This window comes from Ailuropoda melanoleuca, chromosome 19 (genome assembly GCF_002007445.2).
Source record: "Ailuropoda melanoleuca isolate Jingjing chromosome 19, ASM200744v2, whole genome shotgun sequence".
NCBI classification, from domain to species: domain Eukaryota; kingdom Metazoa; phylum Chordata; class Mammalia; order Carnivora; family Ursidae; genus Ailuropoda; species Ailuropoda melanoleuca.
Genome location: NC_048236.1, coordinates 18,676,919 through 18,702,476, shown reverse-complemented (window position 1 = coordinate 18,702,476; position 25,558 = coordinate 18,676,919). Strand labels below are relative to the sequence as shown.

At 34.0% G+C, this 25,558-nt stretch overlaps 1 protein-coding gene across 1 annotated transcript in view; it reads left to right on the top strand.

Moving 5' to 3' along the window:
- Window positions 1-25,558, top strand: part of EYS (eyes shut homolog) — a 1,484,071-nt gene that overhangs the window by 64,630 nt on the left and 1,393,883 nt on the right. Inside the window, 3 exon segments of the mRNA XM_034648271.1 lie at window positions 16,548-16,741; window positions 17,871-17,967; window positions 17,970-18,000. Of these exon segments, the coding sequence (XP_034504162.1) occupies window positions 16,548-16,741; window positions 17,871-17,967; window positions 17,970-18,000 (322 nt within the window).

Genomic DNA, 25,558 nt, shown 5'->3' with positions numbered 1-25,558 from the left:
AAATATCCACTTTCCCACTCAAAAATTTAGTATAAAAAATAAAATACAACATTAGTAATATTTTATATTGATGTTGAAATAATTTTACTTGAGATCTATTAGGGTAAATTAAATGTATACTTAAAATTAATTTTACTTTCTTCCTTTATTTTTTAAGGTAGTTACCAGAAAATCTCAAAATCCATGTGACATATTTTACTGCTGTTGAACAGGGCTGACTGTTCTAGAACACAATGCATGAAATTTTGTAAGTTTCAGGGATTTTGAAGATTCGGAAATTTAAGCTCAGTGTCCTTTTGGAGGATAGTTCTCTGATTATTTTCTTTACAGGTTATATTTTATATTATTGATATATTAACCATTCCATACTTATTTATGTTAATTTTGGTATATGTTTTTCACTTTTCAGTTCTTACTAGCATAGAATTCGTAACTATTTTCTTATATTCTAATCTCCTTGGTAATAATTATCAAAAGATTGACATTATTTTTTTAAAACACAACTCATGTTTTATTAATCCATGAATTTTATATCCCCATCCTATTTTCCTTCTAGCAGTATCTCTGCTCCAGAGAAGGGTGGGTTCCCTATTTTGCAACTCTTCTTTTGAAATACTGACTCTCTTCATCTGTGTCTTATCAATTGTTTTTTTCAATTTCACTAAGAAATGTCTGTTTGTCTGATATTGGATATGAAGTAACTTCAGCCAGAGATTAGGCAGATCCCTGTTCAAATCTTTAAGGCTTTGATTAAAATGAAAATGAAGTTAAATTTATAGAGGCTTTACTCGCCTAACTGGAAATACAGTAATTGTAGCCTTGAGACAGATACTTTTAGTACTGGTAGCCGATCATCTTTTCATCTCTTTTGTTAGTATCAATTATTGCTGTTGCTCAGAAGAAGTTTTCTAATTGGAAATGCAGTTTCTCTATTAGAAAAACTTTCATTTATTAAGTGAAAACTTTGGAAGGTGAATAGTACTAAGTCTCATGTATCCCAACCTAAAATTGCACACTGGCGTATGTGATCTATGATCCTTTTCTCAATGCATGCCTAGAGTTTAATTTGGATTTCACCATACCCGTCCCATACTCTAGCTCAGTGCTCTAGGAACCTTCTTGATTTCAGCCTCCTGTTGCTTAGAATTTGAGGATGTGAATAGATTTATTTTAGGAGCCACACCTGTTTGCTTCTATGTGCTTTTTTTTTTTTTCTATTCATGAGTCATTGAGTCATATGTCTCTGGGTACTTCTCTAAATGCAGTCTTGCATGTTTCTTTCAGACATTCCTCGAAGATTCTTATTAATAATGTAAGGATAATGTATGCCTTGAACTGTATCTTTCATGTGCCTAATTATCTCACCCACAATGGACATTTTACTCAACCTGGGCTGCTGTCACAAAATTACCATAGATTGTAACAGTGGGTTAACAACACTGTCTATTTCACAAAATTGTTTAGGTTAATACTAATACAGTGCTTTAAAAAATAAAAATGAAATAGTCATTATCATGCATTTACATGTAGTCTACAACTGCTTTCATGACACAGTACCAGAGTTCAAGAGACTCTGAGGACCACAGGTCTAAAATAATTACTATCTGGCTCTTTAGAGAAAAAAAACAATGCAGATGCCTGGGTGGATCAGTTGGTTAAGCATCTGCCTTCATATCAGGTCATGATCCTGGAGTCCCACATTGAGCTTCTTGCTCAGCAGGGAGTCTGCTTCTCCTGATTCCCCTCCCCATGCTCTCTCTCTCTCTTTCAAATAAATAAATAAATAAATAAATAAACTCTTTAAAAAACCCAATACAGGGGCGCCTGGGTGGCACAGCGGTTAAGCGTCTGCCTTCGGCTCAGGGCGTGGTCCTGGCGTTATGGGATCGAGCCCCACATCAGGCTCCTCTGCTATGAGCCTGCTTCTTCCTCTCCCACTCCCCCTGCTTGTGTTCCCTCTCTCGCTGGCTGTCTCTCTCTGTCAAATAAATAAATAAAATCTAAAAAAAAAAACAAACAAACAAACAAAAAAAACCAATATAGATCTTTACCGTAAAGGAAAATATTAGGTATTCATCTCTTTGTAATATGTTGTAGGCTCAATCCTGTTCATTTGAGTGGAAGAGCAGAGTAGTGAGAGCCACTAATTAGGAACTTAACAAAGTTGATATTTTTAACTGTTAAAATCTCACACCACGCATGATTGAAACTGAAGAACATGAGAGTAAGAGTACTTAAATGGTGTTTGTTAAAGTGTGCATAAAGTAAATAACTGGAGTCTTTTTCTATTTATCTGAAATACCTAAATATAAACCTTTTATACAATTACTTTTAGCATAGATGAATGTTAAGTATTTGCATTAAATATTCTCTCTTATTTTGAATCAGTTATTCATCCTGACAAAATCTTAAAACTATAATCAAACATGAGTCAACAAGTTAGCTATTTTTCTCTCATTTTCTTGTATTTGCTGCTTATTTCACTTTTCTAGTACTTGAAAAGTGCTCCTAGCAACCATTTCTTTCTCTTCCCATAGGAATGAAAGGCAAATTACTCTTCCATTGGGTGAAGCCTTTGTGTGGCCTATCCTTCAAGTACAATAGCTTCATTCTTACATGAAAGTAGACTGAAATGAATTTACATGAATAAAATGTCCAACTAACTGCACTGCATTATTTTACACAGAATTGCTTTGGAAATTTTTGACCCTTCATTAGAGTGTTGACCAAAAGAACTTATTGAAATCATAATAAAATAAGATGATCTTCCATTCATTGTGATTTTTTTTTTAAGGATACATGTACGTTGTTAGGATAGCAGAGCTAGTTTGTTTTATAGAAGCCCCATTATGATTTCTATTAAAATGAAAGTTACTTAGCTGATTTAATAGAATTTCTGCTTAAGTATTTTAAAGTATTTGGGTTATGTGTGTATGCTTGTGTGTTACTTTTATTTATGTTTTATATAAAAATGATACTTATTGATACCTGGAATTTTTTTTTTAAATATTGCATTCTCTCAATATTCTTCACAACCTTTCATATCTATCTTTTCTCCTCAAACCTCCACCCCTTTGATTATATTCCATCAAGGTCTTCCTTTCACATTTCAATAAAAAGTAAAAGCAGTCAGAAGAAGACTTTTAGGGGGCACCTGGGTGGCACAGTGGTTAAGCGGCTGCCTTCGGCTCTGGGCGTGATCCCGGCATTATGGGATCGAGCCCAACGTCAGGCTCCTCTGCTATGAGCCTGCTTCTTCCTCCCACTCCCCCTGCTTGTGTTCCCTCTCTCGCTGGCTGTCTCTACTCTGTCGAATAAATAAATAAAATCTTAAAAAAAAAAAAGACTTTTAGGCTCTGCCTGCACACCCTTATCAACTTAGTTCTTTACCTGTCTAAGTCAGTCTCTCTTTGTACATTGGTGCCTTCCACCTGCAGCTAATCCCTCTACCTGTGGATAGGATCCCTTGTGTCTCTCTGTCCTACTCAAAAACATTAGTCCAGAAACTATCCTATTTCTTGTCTTGATTATCAATCTTCTCTCCCTAATTAGTTCAACCGATCTTTACGCAAACATGCTTTGACAGACTCCAAAGACCTCCTTCATTGCTACTTCATATCACTGTTCTTCATAAAACAAAACTTGAAAGAGATATTTAGAATAGTGCTTCATAAATTTTACTTCAGATATTAATTATTTGGGAATTTTGGTAAAATCAGGTATTCCTTTAGTGGAGTCTGCATTCTGCATTTCTAAAGAGATTTCAGGTGAAATTCTGATGCTACCAGGTCAGAGATTACTAGACCTTAAATAGCCAGGGGTTATATACATCCTTCTCATTCTCACTTAAACCCATGCAAGTGTTTATCCTCACCACTCCACAGAAACATCACAACCAATAGCTGTTTAAAACTTCATTGCTAAACCTAATTGCTAATTAATTCAGTTTAATTCTTCATCTTATTTTAGCTATTAGCAGCATTTGACATACATTGTATGTTTGACATTTTTCTTCACTCAACTTCTTGCGTACCACACTCTTGTTTCTCCTGCTTCCTTACTCCTTGGTTATTCCTTCAATCCCTTTTCAGATACCTCCTTATCTCTAAAATTCCTACTGTATATTGACATACACCAAAGAATTAACCTGCAAAGCTCTCTTCTCTATCCACATTTACTTCCTCAGAAATCACATCCAGTCCTTTGGATTTAAATACTACTTATATGCTAGAGAATCTCAACTTAAATCTTCAGTTCAGACTTCAGTCCTAAACTCCAGATCACTATGATTAACTGCCTGCAAGACATCTTCACTCATATGTGTAATAGATATCTCAAAGTCAACATGTTTAAAGCCAAATTCCATTTTCTTCTCCCAAATCTTGTTTTCTCATCTCAGGGGAAAACAAGAAACAAAAAACAAAACAAAACAAACAAACAAAAAACAATCAACCAACCAAAAAACAACCAACCTACTTCACTTTCTGGTTGCTCACATTAAAAAAAAATTGACTTATCTTTTCTTTCTCTTTTAAATCCATCAACAAATCTAGCAGTATGTACCTCCAACATATATTTAGAGTGTGATCTTTCTCACTGTCTTCTTCAGTATCACCTTAATCCAAGTTCCATAATTCTATGTCTGAAATATTGCAGTAGTCTAAAAACCAGTATCTCTATTTTCCTTCTTGGCCATATATAATCTACTTTTAAAGTAATCTTTTAAAAATGTGAGATTATGCCAAACCTCAGCCCAAAATGCTCCATTGTGTTTCCATAAAATTTAAAATAAAAGGCACAACAGCCTAGGTTTCTAAAATAGCTCATTCCACCCTCCTTCTGATGTTCCTTCTCTGAACTTATCTCCTTTTGCATCCTCTTGTTGACTCAGTCTTCTAGCTTTCTTTCTGCTTTTGAACACCATAAGTGTATCCTCAACTCAAAGTTTTTACACTTGCTGTTGTGTCTGCTGAAGTGTTCTTTGTTCATTTATTCATTCATGCATTCATTCAACAAATACTTATGGAAAGTTTGTTGTGGGACCTAACAGCATTGTATTCGCTTATGAAATGTCAGTTAACAAAACAGACAAAATTACTTACATGAGTGGAGCTTACATTTGAATGAAAGCAATAAATCATAAATATAACAAATCCTTATGGTATATATTATTTTAGAAGGTGATATGTATTTTTAAAAAATGAAGAATATATCAAGGTAAGGGGAGTTGTGTTCTAATTACTCTTTTGCAAGATAGTCATAAGACTCATGTTTCTCTCTCTACAGGTCTGTTATTCCCCTCATCACTGAGGCTTTCTTTGACCACTCTATACAAGATGACTGTACCCTCCAGAACTCCTTGTTTCAAACACGCTGCAACCCTTTTCTCCACAATATTCATCACCATTAAACATACTGTACATTCATCTACTTGTCTTTTACATCTATTCTATTTCTATGTAAACTCATGACTTCATGAGGTCAAAATCTCTTTTGTATGTTACTATATTCCTTGATACAATGTAAATATTCATAAACAACATTAATTTAAACTACCGAATCAGAGTATTGTTTTACTTACTTCATATCTGTGGGGAAGAACATGTTTAGGTAAGAAAAGTCTGATTAATTTGGAAGTCTAGTGTATGTATACAGATATATATTTATATCTCTTTCCTTTAAACTTTCCTTTAAAGTGAACAACCATGGCATTGTTGGGTAATAAAATGGAGATTATTATCAGACTTTGTTTTCAGGAATTCTGGGAAAATTGAGAGGTGATTATATCAGATAGATTAAAAAGCCAAGACAGAAAAAAAACGTGGCTTGAAACATTTCACTATAACATACTTTGGCAGTGGAAAGAACAGCTCTGCCTATTTTGAAATCTTGGAGAGATTCCAAGCTCAGAGTCAAACTTGTAAGAATGGGTCACTAGACAATCTTTAGGAAAAATAATTTAAAAACACTAGTAGGAGCAGTTGAGATAACTATTTCAGAAAAGATCTTACTGTGAACAAGAAAGCTATAGAGAAAATCAGAGAAAATACAGGAATAGGCAAATTCTATGCAAGGAGGACTTGGAGGAGAAAAAAAAATACAAAAAAGGAACCGAGGAATAGCTCTCAGAAGTGAGCATTCTGACAAGGGAAAATCCTAAAGTAAGCACACTCAAGGGTAATGCTAATCAGAGTTTTGAGGAACTTAAGGCTGCTGAAAGATATGAAGTGATCTTATCCTGGGAAAATCAGGTGTCAATATATCCACCTAGGTGTCCGTCATGAACCTCCCTTATAATCAGAAAAGTGAAGTCCTATACAAGAGTCCACATTTACTAACACTTGGAGGAGAAATTCTAAACTGAACAAAGATAAGGACTATTCTATTTGCTTCTGAAGTCAGTTAACAGACAAAATTACCTACCTGAATGGAGCTTCTATTTGAATGGAGGCAATAGATCATTGAGAAAGCTGAACTAATTAAGGAAAAGAAATCAATATATTTAGGAGAATCCACAAGGATACTGTGGCAATTATTAAAAATTTCAGATTTCTCAGAAATCCATGATCACTAGTTTAAGAATCACAGGCCTAAAAATAGCATGAATAATGATTAGTATGTGTTGTAATATATGGTAGAGGGCTTCTCTCAGAAGACAAAGCAAACAATGAAACATCGAAAAAACAAGAGGAAATGTGACAAGACGACTGCAGAAATATCAGCCTTTATATAATAGAAATTCCGAAAGGAAGCAACGAGAGCAAGGAGGGGAGAAATTAATAAAATATAAAAATGGTAAAATAAATAATAAAATAGTAAAATTTAAGAAAGAAACAATCTGAAGAAAAACTTGAGTAGATTGAAATGAACAAGAAAGTATTAAGTAGGAATGATAAAGACACTCTAAAACAAATGTTGGTGAAAATGTTAAAATTCCTAAGAAATTTGAGAAGGACTCAACCAATAATCCAACCTCAAAAGATAATAGAACACCAGGAAACTTACAAAAATAATCAGATTAGCATCAGATTTCTTTATGAGCTGCATAAAATGGCAGAGTTTAAAAAAGAAAGCTACATCTTTCTTATCTGCTGAGCTGGAAGCCCAAATTATGTTCATCATTTAATTTTATACACAACTGAACTTGTGTTCAAGTATAAAGACCAAACAAATGACATCCTAGACATGCTAAAAATCAGAAAGATTGTGACCTACCAAAATAACATGAACGGATTATTGAGGATATATACCAGCAAGACAACAAAAAATCAGAGGGGATATAAGGTTCAAGAGAAAAAGTGAACAAAATCACCAATGAGTAAAATGGTACATTTTTAATTAAATGGATCAGTGTTGTTCAAACCCCAAGTGAGAACTTGAGTGTCCACCTGTATAATCAATATAAGCAGAGGAAATTGCTTAATTTTTGTAGTATGTATCTCACACCATAGTTGGTTTTAAGAAATCCGGGGTGTGTAGGTGGCTCAGTTGGTTAAGCAACTGTCTTTGGTTCAGGTCATGATCTCCTGGTCCCAGGATCGAGCCTCGCATCAGGCTCCCTGCTCAACAGGGAGTCTGCATCTCTCTCCCTCTCTCTTTGCCCCTCCTCACCACTCCTTCTCTCTCTCTCTGAAATAAATAACATCTTAAAAAAAAAAAAGAAATCCAACAATACCACACAAAATCATGAGATATTTTCAAATGTTCTAGATTTGGGACAAGTGATCTAGCAATCCAAATATGACCCAATCTCTCCATTCCCCTGCTTTTCCCTCAGAGAAATACTCCATCATGGTAGTTCTCTTTCCTTAGCACTTCTTGATTAGTTGTGACCAAATACTTTAAACTCGTTACAAATTCATAGCCATTTTTAAGTTAATAACAAGAGATAAAGTTGTTCTCCCTGCCAGAAAAATTCTAATTTTAGTTCCAAACAAATGGACTATTGCTTTCTGTATACTAATTTTCTTAATGCTTACAATAATTTGTTGTATTTTTGAATACCTAAATGGAAAGGATAGAAAGATAACATCATACATGCATACAATACATGGATACATACATCAACTGATAGGAAAGAATAACTGATATGTTCAGGAAATTGTTATCTCTCCCCCTCACTGTTACTCCAATATTCCTTTGCAAGATGCATGTTCAAAAGAGAAGAACAACCACCTTTATAGCAGATATTTAAATTCTTTAATTCAGAGTAAATGCAAAATATGTGAACATTTTGTTTTTATTCTAAAGAATGGTAAATTAAAAAGTATAATGTATATATATGTCATATATATATGATGAGCTAAAAAAAACTTTAATGATATATTAGGTGTCACATCCATGTCAGTCACAATGAAAACGTTGTTTCTGCCGCACAGCTTGAATAGAGAGGGTGTTTCAGGTTAATTGTGTCAAAAATGCCGCTTTGCTGTCTGCAAAGTCTGCATTTTCATGTATGTTTGTTTTTCATTAGAAATGGATTGTAATTTCTATATTTAACAGGGCTGTTTTATTTTTAAAGACTTTGAAAAATCTAGGGGTGCCTGGTTGGCTCAGTTGGTCAAGCATCCGACTTTGGTTTCAGCTCAGGTCATGATCTCAAGGACATGAGTTCAAGCCCTGCATTAGGCTCACCTCTCAACCCCTCATCACCGAGTCTGCTTGAGATTGTCTCCCCTCCCCGCCCCTTTTCCCCTCCCCAATGCTCCTGTGCACTCACGCGTGTGCATTCACTCTCCCTTTGTCTCTCAAAAAGATTAAAAAAAAAGGCTTTGAAGAATCTGAATTATCGATGTTAAGGTATTTAAGTTCTTATTTTTAAATTCAGATTGCTAAATTTTCCTACTAAATAGGCTATGTTTTTTTAAGATATACTATATTTCCTTAAACTTTTTGTATGATTTATTTGTGTTTTATGTGGCTGCTCATATAAAATATAACAAAACAAAATGTAGCATTCTATTCAAATTCATCATCAGCTTACAGGGAACATGTGCCTTAGTATTTTAATAAGTCTAAAATGGAAAGTGTGTTGCCTACCTTTGCATTTACCCTCCAGTAATTGTTTTTACTTTGAACAGGGTTTTTTTTTTAATGCCTCATATTTTGATATAAAGTGGTTTATTTTCACGTGATGACTTAAAAAAACACTTAAATAAAATGAAGAAATAGAAACAGAACCCATATATTGTACACCACGCTAATCCACACCCATAAATAGCCATACTTAATTTTCATTCCAAATATTGGTCCCTAATATTTCCAATACATCCATTCTTGTGTTTGTGTTTGTAAATAGTCCCTAGTACATCTACTTTATGTCTTGCCAAAACTAGTAAATTGCTACTGAAACATTCTACTAATTTTTTTTCAACCTCTTCTGCTATAGTTGTTGAATAAGCATGCATTCAAATTTCTCTCACATTATATCAGGTGATAATTTATAATGTGGATTATTATCTTTTCAGCCTTTCACATGTCCTCACTGCTCACCACTTATTAAGTCTATGTCATAAATTTTAAGTTCTTGCTATAGCAGAACCCAAATTGGTCAATTATTTTGTAGTGGTCATTTTAGGCTGGTTTATGTTGAATTAACTAATATACCTTAAACTAATTTTTGTTTGCGGTTTTTGTTTTTGGTTTGTTTGTTTGTTTTCACAAGGCGGCTGTTGAACATCTGGTGCCTCTGCGGGGTAGACCTTTTCCAAGTAGAAACTCAGGAATCCAGTCTGATGGAGTATTTTAGATATGCCAGCTAGAACATGTGACCTCCAGGTGGACAGTGCAAGAAAAGTGAGAGATGGAAGGAAGTGTATTAGCACTTAAAAGCTTTGGCTAGGGCTAGACACCCAGAATATCTAAAAAGATCACATTGGCTAGACCATATATGGGTGGATAAGAAGTTCACATAGCCTTTGGAATAATTGGTAAGCTTTACTGTCTCTGCCAGTGTTCCAAGAACCAATCTGCTTGTCATTAGTGAGATATCAGCTACTGCTTGTGGACTCCTTCTTCGCTATTTGGTGGATCATTTCTGGCCACTATGATCCTTTGCCACTATCCCATGCTACTTTGCACCAAATATGTGCAAAAATTTCTTTTTGATTCCTCATAGCAATGTTAAATCCACACCATCACATCCACAATATGACATTACTGAAAGGAAAATGAAAAGGAGTTAGGTCAGGAAATGTACATGTAGACACTAGATGAGCTGACCTCAGAATTCACCTCATGGACAACATTTAGATTAGCTCATAATCTAGCTATACAAACACCCAGTTGGCCCCTGAAGTCAGGACCTAGTCTTAGGGGACAACTTACATCTCTGCTCAAAAAGAGTGCCCAAATATACCTCTTTTATTAGAGCCCAGGCCTCAAATTTCTGAGGCCAAGAGAGAGAAGAGCCTCTTTTCATCCATGTGAATCTTCACATTTTTTAGCAGTGCTAATCTTCTATGATGAATGATGTTTCCAACATCCATTCTTTTCTTAGAAATCATCTCCCTTCTTCATGATCTACTTTGCACAAAACTTCCATCAAGGGCAATATATCAGATCACAAGAAAGAGTACATTTCCCTGAATCTTGCCATTCTCTTTTGAGTGATAGCTCATGTGAAGCTTCATAAGCACAATTCAGTTAGTGTTTAGGAAATCACAGTTTGGTCTGCAATTTTAATGCCTTGGAAGAAACCACATATCCATTAAAAGAACACCAACAACAACACAATCACACATAATATATTGTTCTTTATGTTTTATTAAATTACCCATGCAATATATAATATATCTTCTTATATTCTTAACTTGCTACTTTTCATATGCTATGTTATATACTATGACATTATTAACAAAAATAACTCTAGTTGTTTTGACAACTGTTTTATAGCAGAAAGCATTTGGAACATAGTAACCGAAGGAGAGTTCTTAGACATGATGCCAAAAGCACAATCCATAAAAAAATAATGAATACATAAATAAATAAACTAGGAGTCATCAAAATTATTTTTATCTAGAAATTCCCTATTAAAAGGGTGAAAAGATAAGCAACAGGTTTGCAAATGGCATACATGAGGAAGGATTCATATTTACACTATATAATTTTGTTTGTAGAAGAAGACAAGTAAATAATAATTTTTTCATCTTTTTTATATTCCACATATAATGTTGGACAGCATAATGTTATACCCTATGGTTGTAATATTGGATTAATTCCAAAAATCAATTGATATTTGACTCTGAGTCTTTTGCCTTTTTTTTTTTTTTAAACAGAACTAATGTGGTGAAAGAGCATAGAGTTATAATGGGATTAGGTGGAATGCACAAAATTTTATTACTAATTTGTCATTAATTAACCAATTATGTGACATGTGGCAAGTTGCTTAACCTCTAGAAAAATTAGTTCAACTTAGAAGAAAATTAAAATATACACTGGATAATTATGGCCCCTTAATAATCCCAGATCTGTCTTAAGGGATTTATAAAAAATATATATATATATGGATGCATGTGCTGTAGAAATGCCAAGCATTACATACATATAAGGCAGTATCATGCATAAAATTTCCTACCATGATGCTAACGTTTATGTCTTAAATATAATTAAATATCATTGCCTGTATTTAATTATTGAATAGGATAATATGATGTTTATATATAACAACATTGAGAAATACACATTCCTTTGTGTGATAAAAATAATTATTCATGTACTGACTTCCTGAAATTATTTACTTTAATAAAATAATGTCAATGGTGTGGTCACTCAACATTTTATACTAACTTTATGCTGTTATATTTTAGAATTTAACTCACAATCCAAACTTCAAATGAGTTAATAGCATATCATCTAAGTGGAATTTTTTTGTCTTTATACTGTTGCTAAGTAATTTAATTTTTCATAACTAAATGTTTCTTGATATTCCTGTTCACATAATAATGAATGGGTTTGATATAAAGTTTTTTTTTTCTAATGAACATGTTACGTGCTTATTAGCTTTGGGATATATAGTGAATTGGTTGACAAGGTTTATGAACTTGGAAAACAAATACTTTTTAAAATTTTCTGTAGATAATTTCTGGAGACCAACTAGGCCATTTTTAACAGGAAGTCAGATATTTCCCCATTCAACTCTAACATGTGTGAATTGCCCAAAGCCCTGTTCAGGTCAACAAGAATAAAAGAGTAAATTTTGTTTTTGAAATCTAGGAATTAACAGATATGGCAAGAATTGTCAGGCCACTACTGTAGTTACTTTTTATTGCCACTATGATGTGCCTAATGACCACAGATTGAATGCAATCTCACAAAACTTTCTCAACTCTGCAGTGAAACATAATGATCCAGGTCTTACAAAAGCTGCAGTGCAACTCCTCGGCTTGGGGTTTAATAGCATTCATTACTTTATTAATTCTATTCACATGATTTTATCATGTTTGGGCAAAAGGGAGTTAAGTGACTTGTCCAGGGCACAAACTGTAAGGAAGCACTCACTCTAACATTGCATCAAGTACCAAACAGGCACTTGCTCAGCTCTGGTGTTTGTAGTCAATATATAAACAAATGAACATAGCCATAAAATAAGTTTCAGTAAATCTGAGAGAATTAAAATTCAGGCCAGAACAGGCAAATCCATAGAGACAAAAATGAGATTAGTAGATGCAAAGACATTGGGGAAAGCATAACTGGAAATTATCAATAGTCATGGGGTTTCTTTTTGGGGTGACTGAAATATTTTGGAATTATATAGTTGTGTTGATTGTGCAACACTGTAAATATGTATTTTTTTAATTAACCCTCTGATTTGTACTCATTAAAACAACTAATTGGAGAAAAAATAAAATTCAGGCAATATATGCTTACCAATCTTAAGAGAATGAAATTAGAAATCAACAGCAGAAACTTAGGGGAAATCTCCAAATATTTGGAAATTGAACAAATTTTTAAAATAACCTACTCGAAGAAATTACACACACATACATACACCATTCAAAATTTATTAAATGTAGCTAAAACAATGGTTATAGGGAAATACGTAGCTCTAAATTCTTAAATTAAAAAAGAAAAAGGCCTTGGGGTTCCTGGGTGCCTCAGTTGTTTAAGTGTCTGCCTTCGGTTCAGTAGGGAGCCTGCTTCTCCCTCTCCCTCTACCCCTTCCCCTGCTTGAGCGCTCTCCTCTTTCTCCCTCTCTATCAAATAAATAAACAAAATCTTAAGGAAAAAAACAAACAAAGAAAAAAAAAGAAAAAGGTCTCAAATCAATATTCTTAGCTTCTACCTTAAATAACTAGAAAAAGAAGATAAACTGGACCACAAACACACAAAAGAAAGGAAATGGTAAAATTAATGCAAAAATCACTAAAACTTGTGAGAAAAGTCAATGAAACCAAACAGTGATATCTGAGAAAACAAAATGAATGTATCTTCAGTTGGAGTTACTGAGAAAAAATAAGAGGAGGCACAAATCAATAAAACTAATGTTTAAAGTGGGAACATTATTAGTGACCATTCAAAATAAATGGAAATACTGTGAACACCATTATACAAACAAATTAGACTACTTAAAATAAATAGACAAATTCTAGAAAGACACAGATTACTAAAATTGTCTCAAGAAGAAATAGAAAACCTGTATAGACTTCGCAAAAATAGAAGGGATTAGTACAAGTCCTTACAAACTTTTCACAAAGAAAAGGAGAAAAAGAAGAAAAAGGAATAATTTTCAACTCATTTAATGAGGCTGGTATTACTCTCATACCAAAACCAGGCAAAGACAGCACAAGACAAGAAAACTAAAAACCAATATTACTTAATATAAACTGAAAATCCTCAACAAAATAAAAGTACACCCAATCCAATAACATATAAAACTATTTTTGTATTCTGACAAAATGTGTTTTTTCCCAAGAATGCAAGGTTGGTGTAACATCTGAAAGATGAATTAATTTAATACGCTATATTACTTAAAAAAAACCAAACGGTACAATCCTCTCAATAGATGCGGAACAACCATTTGAAAAAATGCAACGCACATTTATTATAAAAACTCAAACAAATTAGAAAGAGAACAAAGCTCTCTCAACCTCTTAAAAAATATATGTGACATTTGTCCAGTTAACATCATACTGATGATGTCAGGCTGACAGATTTTCCTTTTAGAATGAAAGCAAAAGTGATATCCACTCGTAACCATTTGTAGTCAACATTGTATAGGATGTTCCAGACTGTTTGATGGGGAGATAGGAGGACATACAAGTTGAAAAGTAGGAAGTAAAACTATCTTTATTAACACATGACAATATCTCATATGTAGAAAATCCTAAGGAGTCCAAAAAAAAGGACTACCACTAATAAATGTGTTCCTAAAGTTTGCAGAATACAAGATAACATAATAAAGTTAAATGCATTTCTATATACTAGCAACAAAATTTACAAAATCAAAATAGGAAGATATTTCCTTTACAATAATATCAAAAGAATAAGTGCTTCGGTATAAATTTAAGTAATTAAATACAAAACTTTAACTGAAAACTCCACGACTTTTCTGAGACAGATGAAAGAAAAGCTAAACAAATGCAGAGATATTGCATATTCATTGATTGGAACTTCATATTGTTAATATGGTAATTCTTCCCAATTTTATCTATTGATTCATTAAAATATTTATCAATTTTCCACCAGGCTTTTGTGTAGAGATTGACAAACTCACACAAAATTTTATGTGAAACTGCAACAACAAAAAATGACTACAACGAAAAAAAAGAAAAAATTTGGATGACTGCCTAATTTCAAAACTTGCTATCAAGCTCCATTTACCTAGACAGTATGTTATTGCATATGGATAAGTATATATGCCAGTGGGACAGAACTGAGAATCAGAAATAAATTTATGTTTACAGCCAATTGATTTTCCACAGTAGTGAAAAAGGCAATTAAATGGACAAAGGGCAATCTCTAAAAAAATTACTGGGGCAATGATATTTCAACATTAAGTAATTAAAATAAAAATATATATGAAATAGCTCACATCATTGTCTCCCACCATATTAAAACAAAACAAAAAAAATAAAGCAAAACTCAAGTGGATCAGAGATCTAAATCTAAGAACTAAAATCATAAATTTCTGATAAAATGAGAGAAAATTTTTATGATCTTTGGCTAGGCAAATAGTTCTTATGTGACACCAAGAGCATGATATATGAAAGAAAAGATTAAAAGTTGTATTTAATGAAACTAAAAAAAAAAAATGTGTACCTTGGACTTAAATCAAAACTTCCCTATCAAAAAGTCACTAAGTAAGAACATGAAAAGAAAAGGCAAAACAAGAAAAAGACAAAGTATTTGCAGTCACATATTTCATGACAAAATTATATTCAGAATATACAAAAACCACTCGCTGCTCAATATTAAGAAAATAATATAATTTTTTACAGTCTACATATATGAATAGAAATGGCATTAGAGAAGATATACAAATGGCTAGTAAACATATGAGAAGATGCTTAAATGTGTTTATCTTATAGAAGTGCAAATTGAAACCACGAGGTGATATGATTTCACACCCCTAGAATGGCTATAATAAAGAAGATAGATAATATCAAATGTTGGCAAGAATGGAGAGAAACTGGATACCTTGTATGCTGCTAATGTGAATGTGAGATGGCACGGCTACTTTGTAAAAGTTTGGCAGTTTCTTAAGTTACACATGTATTTACCATACATCTCAGGAAACTTTGGATAAGAGATATGAAAATATATACCCACCCAAATACTTGTGCAGGAATTCATTTATTCATAAAAGTTAGTCGCTAAGAGAGTGGATCTTAAAAGTTCTCATCACAAGAAAAAAATTGTAACTGTGTGGTGATGAATGCTAGGTAGATTATGGTGTTGACCATCTTGTAATATATACATATGTTGAATCATTATGTCGTACACGTAAAACTAATGTAATGTTGGGGAATTCTACCATATAAAAAATAAACTAATATAATGTTATATGTCAATTATATCTCAGTAAAAAAATGTTAAAAAGTGGAAACAACCCAAATGTTTACCAACTGATGAATGAATAAACAGAATGTATACATCATTAAGTACTTTTAGCAATAAAATGTAACAAAATACTGATACATGATACAACATGACAAATCCTCAAGAATTTATCCTAAGCAAAAGAAGCCAACCACAAGAGACAACATATTGTACCATTCCACTTATACGAAATGCACAGAAAAAGCAAATCAATAGAGACAGAAAAATTAATGGTTGCCTGGGGCTGGAGTTGGGAACAAAGAGTGACTATAAAAGAGCTCGTCTTTGGGTAATGGAAATATGCTAAAACTGAATAGTTCTGGTGGTCAAACACCTATACACATTTGCAAAAGTTATTAAATTATAGACTTGCAGTGGATAAATTTTGTGGTACATAAACTATGCCATGATAGATCTTTTTTTTTTTAATGAATTCTGAAGACCTCTATAATGAGTTTTGCCATATTTTATGTTCATATTTTCTGTGTGTGTGTGTATAATCTTTTAAGGTGCATTGTGTGAGGAGTCAATGGGATGTTATATTTCTCAGTCTTGTTGGAAAGGGAAAATTTGCCAAAATAAAAGCTCTGCTTACATTTGTGAATGCCCAAAAGGATTTTTTGATGAAAACTGTGAAACCGATGTGAATGAACGTTCATCAACACCATGTCAGAATGATGCAGACTGCATTCATATACCAAATGTCTGAATCTAAGAGAGTGATTTATATATATATATATTTACCATTACCGAACTATATGAAAAGTACAAATATAATTAAAGTTTTCATTAACATATCATAATTTCAAAATCAGAAATATCAGAAAAGATACTTCATTTGTTGATTTTCATGTTTTCCTATTTTAAATATAAACCCCAATTTATGGGGTGCCTGGTGGCTCAGTTGTTAAGCGTCTGCCTTCGGCTCAGGTCATGATCCCAGGGTCCTGGGATCGAGCCCCGCGTTGGGCTCCCTGTGCTTCTCTCTCTCCCACTCCCCCCGCTTGTGTTCCCTCTCTCACTGTCTCACTCTCTCTGTCAAATAAATAAATAAAATCTTTAAAAATAAAATAAAATAAAAAATAAATAAACCCCGATTTACAAACTTCAGTTTCATTTTTTGCTCTTCCACTGAAATTCTCCCTTGTGTGAACAATGTAATTTTGTAAACATTTCAATTTTTCATTTTTTAAAATTTATTTGATACTTTTATATTTTAACATTTGAATTTAACATTTAAATAAAAAAGACTAGGAAAAATGTAATAATTTCCACAACTCACTGTCTTTCTATTTTAGTAAGATTCATTTTTGAATTTGTATTATAAATTCATATTAATATCTTAAAGGCTTCCAGACTCACATGTCTGGTGGTTATACCGGCTATCAACTGGACCCTCAACAGGAACTATCAATCCGGAAACTTAAATATACCTTCTCTGTAAGGACTGGGCTTCCTCACAGCATTGTGGCTGGGTTCCAAGAGCAAGCATCCCAGGATAATTAGACAGACATTATATGGCCTTTTAAACAGAACTTTGAAAATCACAGAGCATCACTTTCGCCATATTCACAGCTTGCTTACATTCAAGGCGGAGGGAAGGATAGTTCCTAATTCTCAATTAGAGGGGTGTTGAATTCAGGTGGCCGGAAAAGTGTGTGAGATGGGAGACATTGTTGTGACATTTTGGAAAATAGATTCTTTCACACTATTGTACAGAGACCTTCTACATGCTTATAAAAATAGCTTCCACCCTCTCCAGGTAAGAATCCTTTTATTATCTTTGAAATATCCAAAAACTTGTGTAAAAAATACTTTCTGATCTTTCCTAGGGTGCTGTGTATATCTGTTCACCAGTATTTACAGGCAAGCTTTGTAAGAGACAATTTCAAACACCATGTGAGTCATTTCCTTGCAAGAATAATACCACATTATGAAATATGAGAAAGATTATCATTGCAGGTATAATTAATTACTTTCCTATTTTTTTTTAAAAGTACATGAGTTTTAAAGCCATGTGGACAAAAATAAAAGAATGTTCTGTTTTAAGCTTAAATTTTATTTAATGGCATCTAATATTCTACTTCATGTTGAAATAGAAACATTTTAATGCTTTTATGAGTTGTTTTAAAAAACCAAGAAATTCTCAGGCATAATTTGGACAAAGAGTTGTAAAACATATTTTGTTGTATAATGGAGATATTTAGGATAACTGAATAATATTTAAAGGTCTATAAGAAGAGATAAAATGTAAGTATGTCTACTATATACAGACAATGTTATTATTATATTTTGAAAGTATAGGGTAAACAATCTCTTCCTTCAATTTGCAGACCTCGGCTGACAGTTTTTTAGGGTCTTTAGGCAGGATTTTAGGAAATATTGCTTTATTTAAATAAGGATTTGTTAAAAGTTACCCATTTGTAAATGACAGAAGTGACCTAGTTATCTGGGCCTATAATTTTAGTCCATTTCAAATAGCTTTATAGATAGTTTTTCACACCATTAGGAAGTACAATTTGTGCTCTTCACACTTGCTTGACTTTTATCTGGCTGCTTAAAGTAAGTTCTGTTGGGCATTACTGAAGGGCAGTAAACAGCCTCAAAATGTTAGAATATTCATAAAAGCAGAAAATTATTAGCTATGGTACAGGAAAGCCTTAAATATCCTGAAAAGAAACAATATGCGTAGACATCACAGATGGACAGTATTTTCATCAATTTCAAAAAGAAACTTAATTGCCAAGTTTAAAAACATACTAAGCTTTTAAAATGTGACATTTTCAAAAGAAAATGAAGTGAAGCTCCAACAAAATTTTGGAAGATCTAACCAGTCCAGGCAAATTTGTGTACGCATTCATTCTTATATCAATTTATCAATAAATTCAATTGCTATCCTTTTAAAAATACTGACTTTTTTAATTTATAATTTCTACTCCTGAGCCTTATAGTGCAAGTGTATTTGTAAATATACATAGAAAAGTGATCAACATTTAAAAATATATATGCCATTATGTAAATATGTAAATATACATTCACATATATAACGTTTATTTTATTTTTATTAGGTATGATTTTATTGGCCTTTATTTTTAGCATTATTCTGATTGTTTAGAAGGCTTTGTTTTAAATTTAATCAACAGGAAAACTAGATAACCAGAGGCATTATTGCCATCTCTCAGTTGATTGTTCTGTTATTAATTAATAGATTTAATTTTAAAGTGATGGAGTTCAATCTAGAATGCTTTGTTAAGCATGTACTAGATAGGATGGATGTTGTAAAAATTCTAGTTAGGTTTCTCTAGGATGGATGAAATATGTCACGTAGGTAAGCTAGTGTAACAACTTTGAAGTAAACTTATTCATGAAATTAATGTGAGGCCCACTATAGGTGTTCTAATTGTTGAAATGACCACAGTCTTTAAGAATTTGGCAAACATTGTGCTCATCTCCAATCTACTTAATTAAAAACATGGTGCCCTCCTTTGGTTAAATTAGACTGCTGGTTAATAGAAGGTAAAATATAAGGAAAGTGAAAAGAGAGTAAGCACAGAACTGCCTCAAAGAGGCAGAAATAACAGTCTAATTTGAATGATGAGTGAAAACCTAAACCTCAGAAATCAATGAGTATCATACAGATGTGGAAAACAAGAGCAGAATTTCCAGCACCCAGATTCCTACCCCCTAAACTCACCACTGACAGTCAAAATCATTTCTAACTCTGACTCAAATGAAGTGGAATAGAGATACAGTCAATATAAATTAATAAAGCATGAAGTTGAAAAAATGACCAAAAAAAAATTAGCCTTGCAGTCTCCTTTTCTTGTCCCAAAGGAGATTAAAGGAATGAAAAATGAAAATACATTTTATGAAATAAAATTTTATGAAAACAAAAAGAAAAATGAAAGCCTTTCAACTTAAACACCTTTAAAAAACAACAGCGACAACAACAATGTATTGTATTTTGCTATCTTAGAAAATATGTTCTTTCTAGATCAGTGATTCTCACACTTTGGCTGCAATGGACTTTAGCTGTTTTAGAATCTCCTGAAGGACTGTTTAAAACACAAACAGCTATTTCCCACCCCTAGAGTTCTAATTCAATAAATCTGGGGTGGGGATTGCAAATGTGCATTTCTAACAAATTTTCAAGTGATGCTGATACTGCTGATCTAGAGACCATACTTTAAGAGTTACTGGTGCAAATGAGATGAGCTCAAATAGCATCGATGCAGAAAATCCTCCTCCTATACCTCTTTTTCTCCTACATCCATACACTTCAACCCAAGCTTTTGCTCTTATATTCTGAATTTGGGAGAAAAAGGATGTGGGGTTGGGAAGAAGTAAAATGAAGCGAAGAGAATAGAATACTGATGATGGTATCCGTTTCTCTATTTAAACATATGGACTGGTCTAAATTCCTATGATTAGATGAGAGAGGAACTAAAACAAAAATACTTCCTTGAGAAAGAGAGTTAACCACTAATTATGAGAATTTATTTGGTACCTAAGCAACCACAACCACAACTCCTCAGAAAGGAGTTAATTTTAACTTAACTGTGTCTATAAACTAGCATTTCCTTTAACACCTAGACTATCGAAACCTTTAGGTGTCTATGAGCTTGGCGTAAAAATGTTATTTTTAAGAGGAATAAGTAACAGTAGTGAAGCATCGTAAGTGGCATTGTTGGGAGCAAGTGGAATGCAAGTAGAATTTGGTGGAAAAAGGAAAATGGATAATTGATGTCTTGGTGTCATCAGACAGGTGGAACTTAATTTTGGTAATTTTCTGAAATTACTGAGGAATTTTTGGGCGAGGTGTTAATACTTTGGCTAAAACGTTTATTTTTTTATTTATTTTTTGGCTGAAATTTTTAAAATAAAGTGCAGTTTGTGGGATACAGTGATGGCAGAAAGTGGAAAATGTATTTAGAAGAATGCTTGAAGAGTTTCTCTGAATATTTGAAATCAGCTATGGTTCCGACAGAAAAGGGATGGTTCACTCAGAATAATCTAGAAATACTGAACGAAAAAACGAAAGGATTTGAAAAGGGCTAAGGGAAACCAACAATGTTTGATTAATCATCTTGAGTTTAGAAGCAGTGGGCAGCAGTTTCCCTTCCACACTACTGAAAGGGGAAGCTAAGAACTCAGTAGAACTGAGAGAAGTGGAGCCGTAGTATAGAACATTCTGACCCAAACATGGTTATTGCCAACCTGGCAGTGAGGGAGTCGAAGAAATAAATACCCGACCTTATTCTCCTCTCACCTCTGACCTGCTGATAGTGCAGCACAGTAGTAGGACCCAGACAGAAGTCACAGGTCAGCTTTCTGAAATACAGTATGGGATGGACAAGGATGAAAAGAAGCATCTTGGAGGAGAATGTCCAGTACTCAAAGCAATGTATAAGCGATTAAGATAATGGATTGCAAATTATAAAACATTCGAGAGTGTTATGCTTAGGAAAATAGGAGAGAGAAGTGTCTTTGGAGTGGATGCAAAAGGGGTGAGATCTCAGAGATTAAGATAGATTGCATAGACATCCCACCTATCTGTGGGCTCCTGAGAAGCAGATCCTTAATCTATCCTCTAGGAGGCAGCAGTGACTCTTAATATAATTATAGTGTGCTAACAAGAGAAGGCTACACGCACGTGTTTCAAGTTTCTTGGCTCCCAAATACATAAGGACCCAAAAGCTACTTGATTATATGACCAGAAGAGTGGCCTAACCTTTGGAGTCACCACTGGCTAGTCAATAAGGACGTTCATAGTGAATGTTACAGTATGGAAACCTTTATCCATTTCCAGCATTTGGACTTGACACAGAAATGGTAGAACAGAAACCAGAGAATTGTCTCCCACTCTTCTCTATTATCATTGCTCTCTGTCTACAAAGGTGAAAAAAGAGTTGTTGTTTGTTTGTTTGTTTTTTGGGTTTTGGGGGCGGGGGTTGTGGAGTTTTTTGGCCCTCTTTTGTTTGTTTAGCTACAGGAAGTGAATTGTTTTAAAGTAAGTTTGACATATTTTTTGTCCTTTGATAATTTAAATAACCATTTGGCAGAGTTTCTCTCGCTTGGGAGAAACTGAACCCCCTGCTGGAGATTTTAAAGGAATGTAAAACAGTCAATCTCTATAGTGACATTGACAAATTTTCTTGAAGCATGTAACTGAGCTACAGGAGGCCCTCTTGCCACCATGAGGAAATCTAGCAAGGGGACATAGCCAAAAAAATACCAGTAAGTGTAGGACTGAAAGGATTTAAAAAAAGCCAGAATCTATGTAAACCAAATTTCATTCGATCATAGATTTTAAATAGTTAACTTTTCGTACTATTCAAAGCTATATTTTTACCTAATTATTATCTAGTAAAAAAAAAAAAAACCAAAATACTCCTATAATATAGTTGACTACTTCATAACACTATAATTTTGAATTACTGCGAAAGTGTATTCTCAGGGCGCCTGGGTGTCTCAGTCAGTTAAAGGTCCGCCTTTGGCTCAGATCATGATCTCAGAGTCCTGGGATTGAACCCCACGTTGAGCTCCCTGCTCCCAGGGAACCTGCTTCTCCCTCTCTTCCCTGCTCTTGCTCTCTCTCGCCATCTCTCTCCCTCAAATAAATAAATAAATAAATAAAATCTTAAAAATAATAATAAGTCTCTTCTCCTGTACCATATTCAAGAGAATAACTGTGTTTTAATCATTTCTGTATCTCTGGAACCCTTTACCATATAACACATAGAACATTTTCTAAAAAAAAAAAAACTATTTAATTCATTATTTAATTTGCTTATAATAAACATTTTGGATTTCACTGAGTGAGTGAGGTCTTAACTCTAGATGTGAAATGAAATGATTCATTCACTAATTTAATAACTATTGCGTGCCTACTTCTCCATAAGCTTTCCTACTACAATAGAAACTCTTCTACTGAGGTAGAAAAAAGGAAAAGAAAAACAGGCAAAATGTCCTCCTCTTAATAAACTTATATTTTAGTAGGTAGATACTGTTTTAAAGAATCAGTCTGACTCACTTTTGTAGACTAGACTACTGATGTATGATCCCAAGGGAAGAAGCAGGGAGAACAGCAAAGAAGCTACTACTATAATACAGCCTAGTGATAGTGATGACTGACACCTCTACTAAGGCGACATGTGATGATGGTAATTAAGGATCACATGTGGAATATATTTCTAAAGAAGATTCGGTATTTTTCTGAAGGGCTGGATTCAAGCATAACTCTAAGGTTATTTACTCCATCGAAAGTTTAGGAATAGAATTTTCCAAAATGGGGAAGTCTATAAGAGAAGCATGATCGAGAGGGGTAGCAATCAAGAAATCAGTGTTGCACGTATTAGCTGAGACACATAAGATAGCTAAGCGAATATATTAAGGTAGGCTTTCAGGCATGCTAGTTGCTATTTTAGAGGAGATGTCTGGGCTACATATATATGCTTGAAAGCCAGCCACATCAAGATGGCATTTAAAACCACGAAACTGAATGAGATTAGCTTACAGTGAACCTTGATAGGGAGCTGAGGTGTTTGCAGACTGAGACTACAGGCCCAAGAGTTAGAGGAATGGAATATGAAGCTAAAATGTAGGACTCAGTGAGTCGAAGTGAAAAAAATACAAATGGTCATTACAGAAACTATAAAGTATTTTAAGAATATAAAGACAACGGTAGACTTTTCAAAGTATGTGGTTAGATCTAGTTAGAGGTAAGTGAAAACTGATCTATGCAATTGGCAATTGGAGACAATGTTTTGTTGTTGCTTTGGGGTTGTTTTTTCTTTTTGTTTTTATTTTTTTTAAGGAACATTTTGACAAAATAATGAGAAAAATTCACTCCCTGAATGGGCCACCGAAACAAAACAGAACAAAAGAAGGAGGAGGAGGAGGTGGTGGAAGAGAAGGGGGCGGAAATACTCATTAGACTCAGTTTGCAAGTAAATAGAATGAAAAAATTGGACTTTACCTGTAAAAAATAGCCACAAAATCAGTAAAAGAGTGGTAGCTGAAGAAAGTTCAAAGTAGGTAATTTAAAAATATCAGGCAAGATAGGATGGAGTATATAGTACACAAGCAAAGGAGTTGGCTTTGATAGGATGGTGTAGGTTACATCAGTTGTAAGAGAAGGCAAAGTAGAATATTTGTACTTACAGAGGTGCTTTGAATATGTAGTGTGTAATCATTTGGAAACTGTCCTCTGATTAATTCCTCAAGTGAGGTAGGAAGCAAGGTGAGATGAGAAGGTGTGAAATAGTTACATAGATGAGCAGGAGGGAAATATAATAACGTTACTGATATTTATCAATAAAGATCCTAACTTAAGTGAAGAGTTAGTGAAGATGAATTTATAGTCAAGTGTAACATCCTCAAACCACATGTTGTTATTCATATGCCCGCATAAAAGAGGCTGAGTGTTGAATTAAACTAGGGTTGAATTTTGACCAGGCAACAATAATGGAGGGAAATGGGGCAAATGATTTGAGGGTGTATCCAAGAAGTGAGTATGGAAATGGACCGTGTAATATAATTTAAGTAATTATTGAAATGATGACATGATAGGGGATAAGAGACATTGAAGTGTTGGTAGGGTCAGTGGATTATTAGGAATGGAGAATTGCTGGGGAGAAAAAAGGACTAGAAGGAGTGAGCTGGAAAGAGACATGAGGCTGTGAGTGGAATATGTAATACTTGAAGTTAATATTAAGGATTTTAAGATTATGGAAAGAATAGAATTATGCGTGATGGTAGTGTATGGAATACTACACCGGGAATAGGTTGTAAAGTTAAGATGAATATTGAGACCTTCAGTATCCTCCTCCAGAATGCTAGGATTTTGAGTTGATCAACTCTGCAGATATTGAAATAAACAAGTAAGACTGGGATTATATTACAAAAAGATATAATAAGCCAGGTATTAAACATTAAAGAATTAGAGGGAATGCCCGGGAGAGTCAGCTATGAAAGCAACAGGAGGAGATACAAGTAGCATGGTTTGATGGCATCATCCTCAAATAAATGAGATTTTTAAGGACAGGGATAGGACCGTGATCCTTTTGAAGACACAGTGAGGGAAAAGGACACCTACCTGATCCAGCCCCTGAAATATGAGGGGTGAGGAAGAAAGAGTTGCCACCACTGAAAAGATTAGAGTCAAAATGAAAAGTGTGTATAGAAGTGATTGGGGGGGATCCAAATGGTGAGGAAGGACCTGGGAGGCTCTGGGTTCTTGGGGTGTCTGGGGTAAATGGTGACAAACAGTTAAACAAAGATCATGGTGGGGCGACTGTGAGTTTTGTCATTAAGTTGGAGGTGTGAGGTCTTGTCAGGGCTCACAGAGCTCAGTGGACAGCCCTTGAAGCTCCTGCCAAGGCAGTGCTAAAGTGGCAGGTCTCAATGAGCCCCACTGCATTCATATGAGTGGAAATGTCCAGGGCACTTCAGACCACAGTTCTAGCGAGGCTTTCTAGGATCCCTGATGGAGGGATCGTCATCCTATCTGATGGAGGTG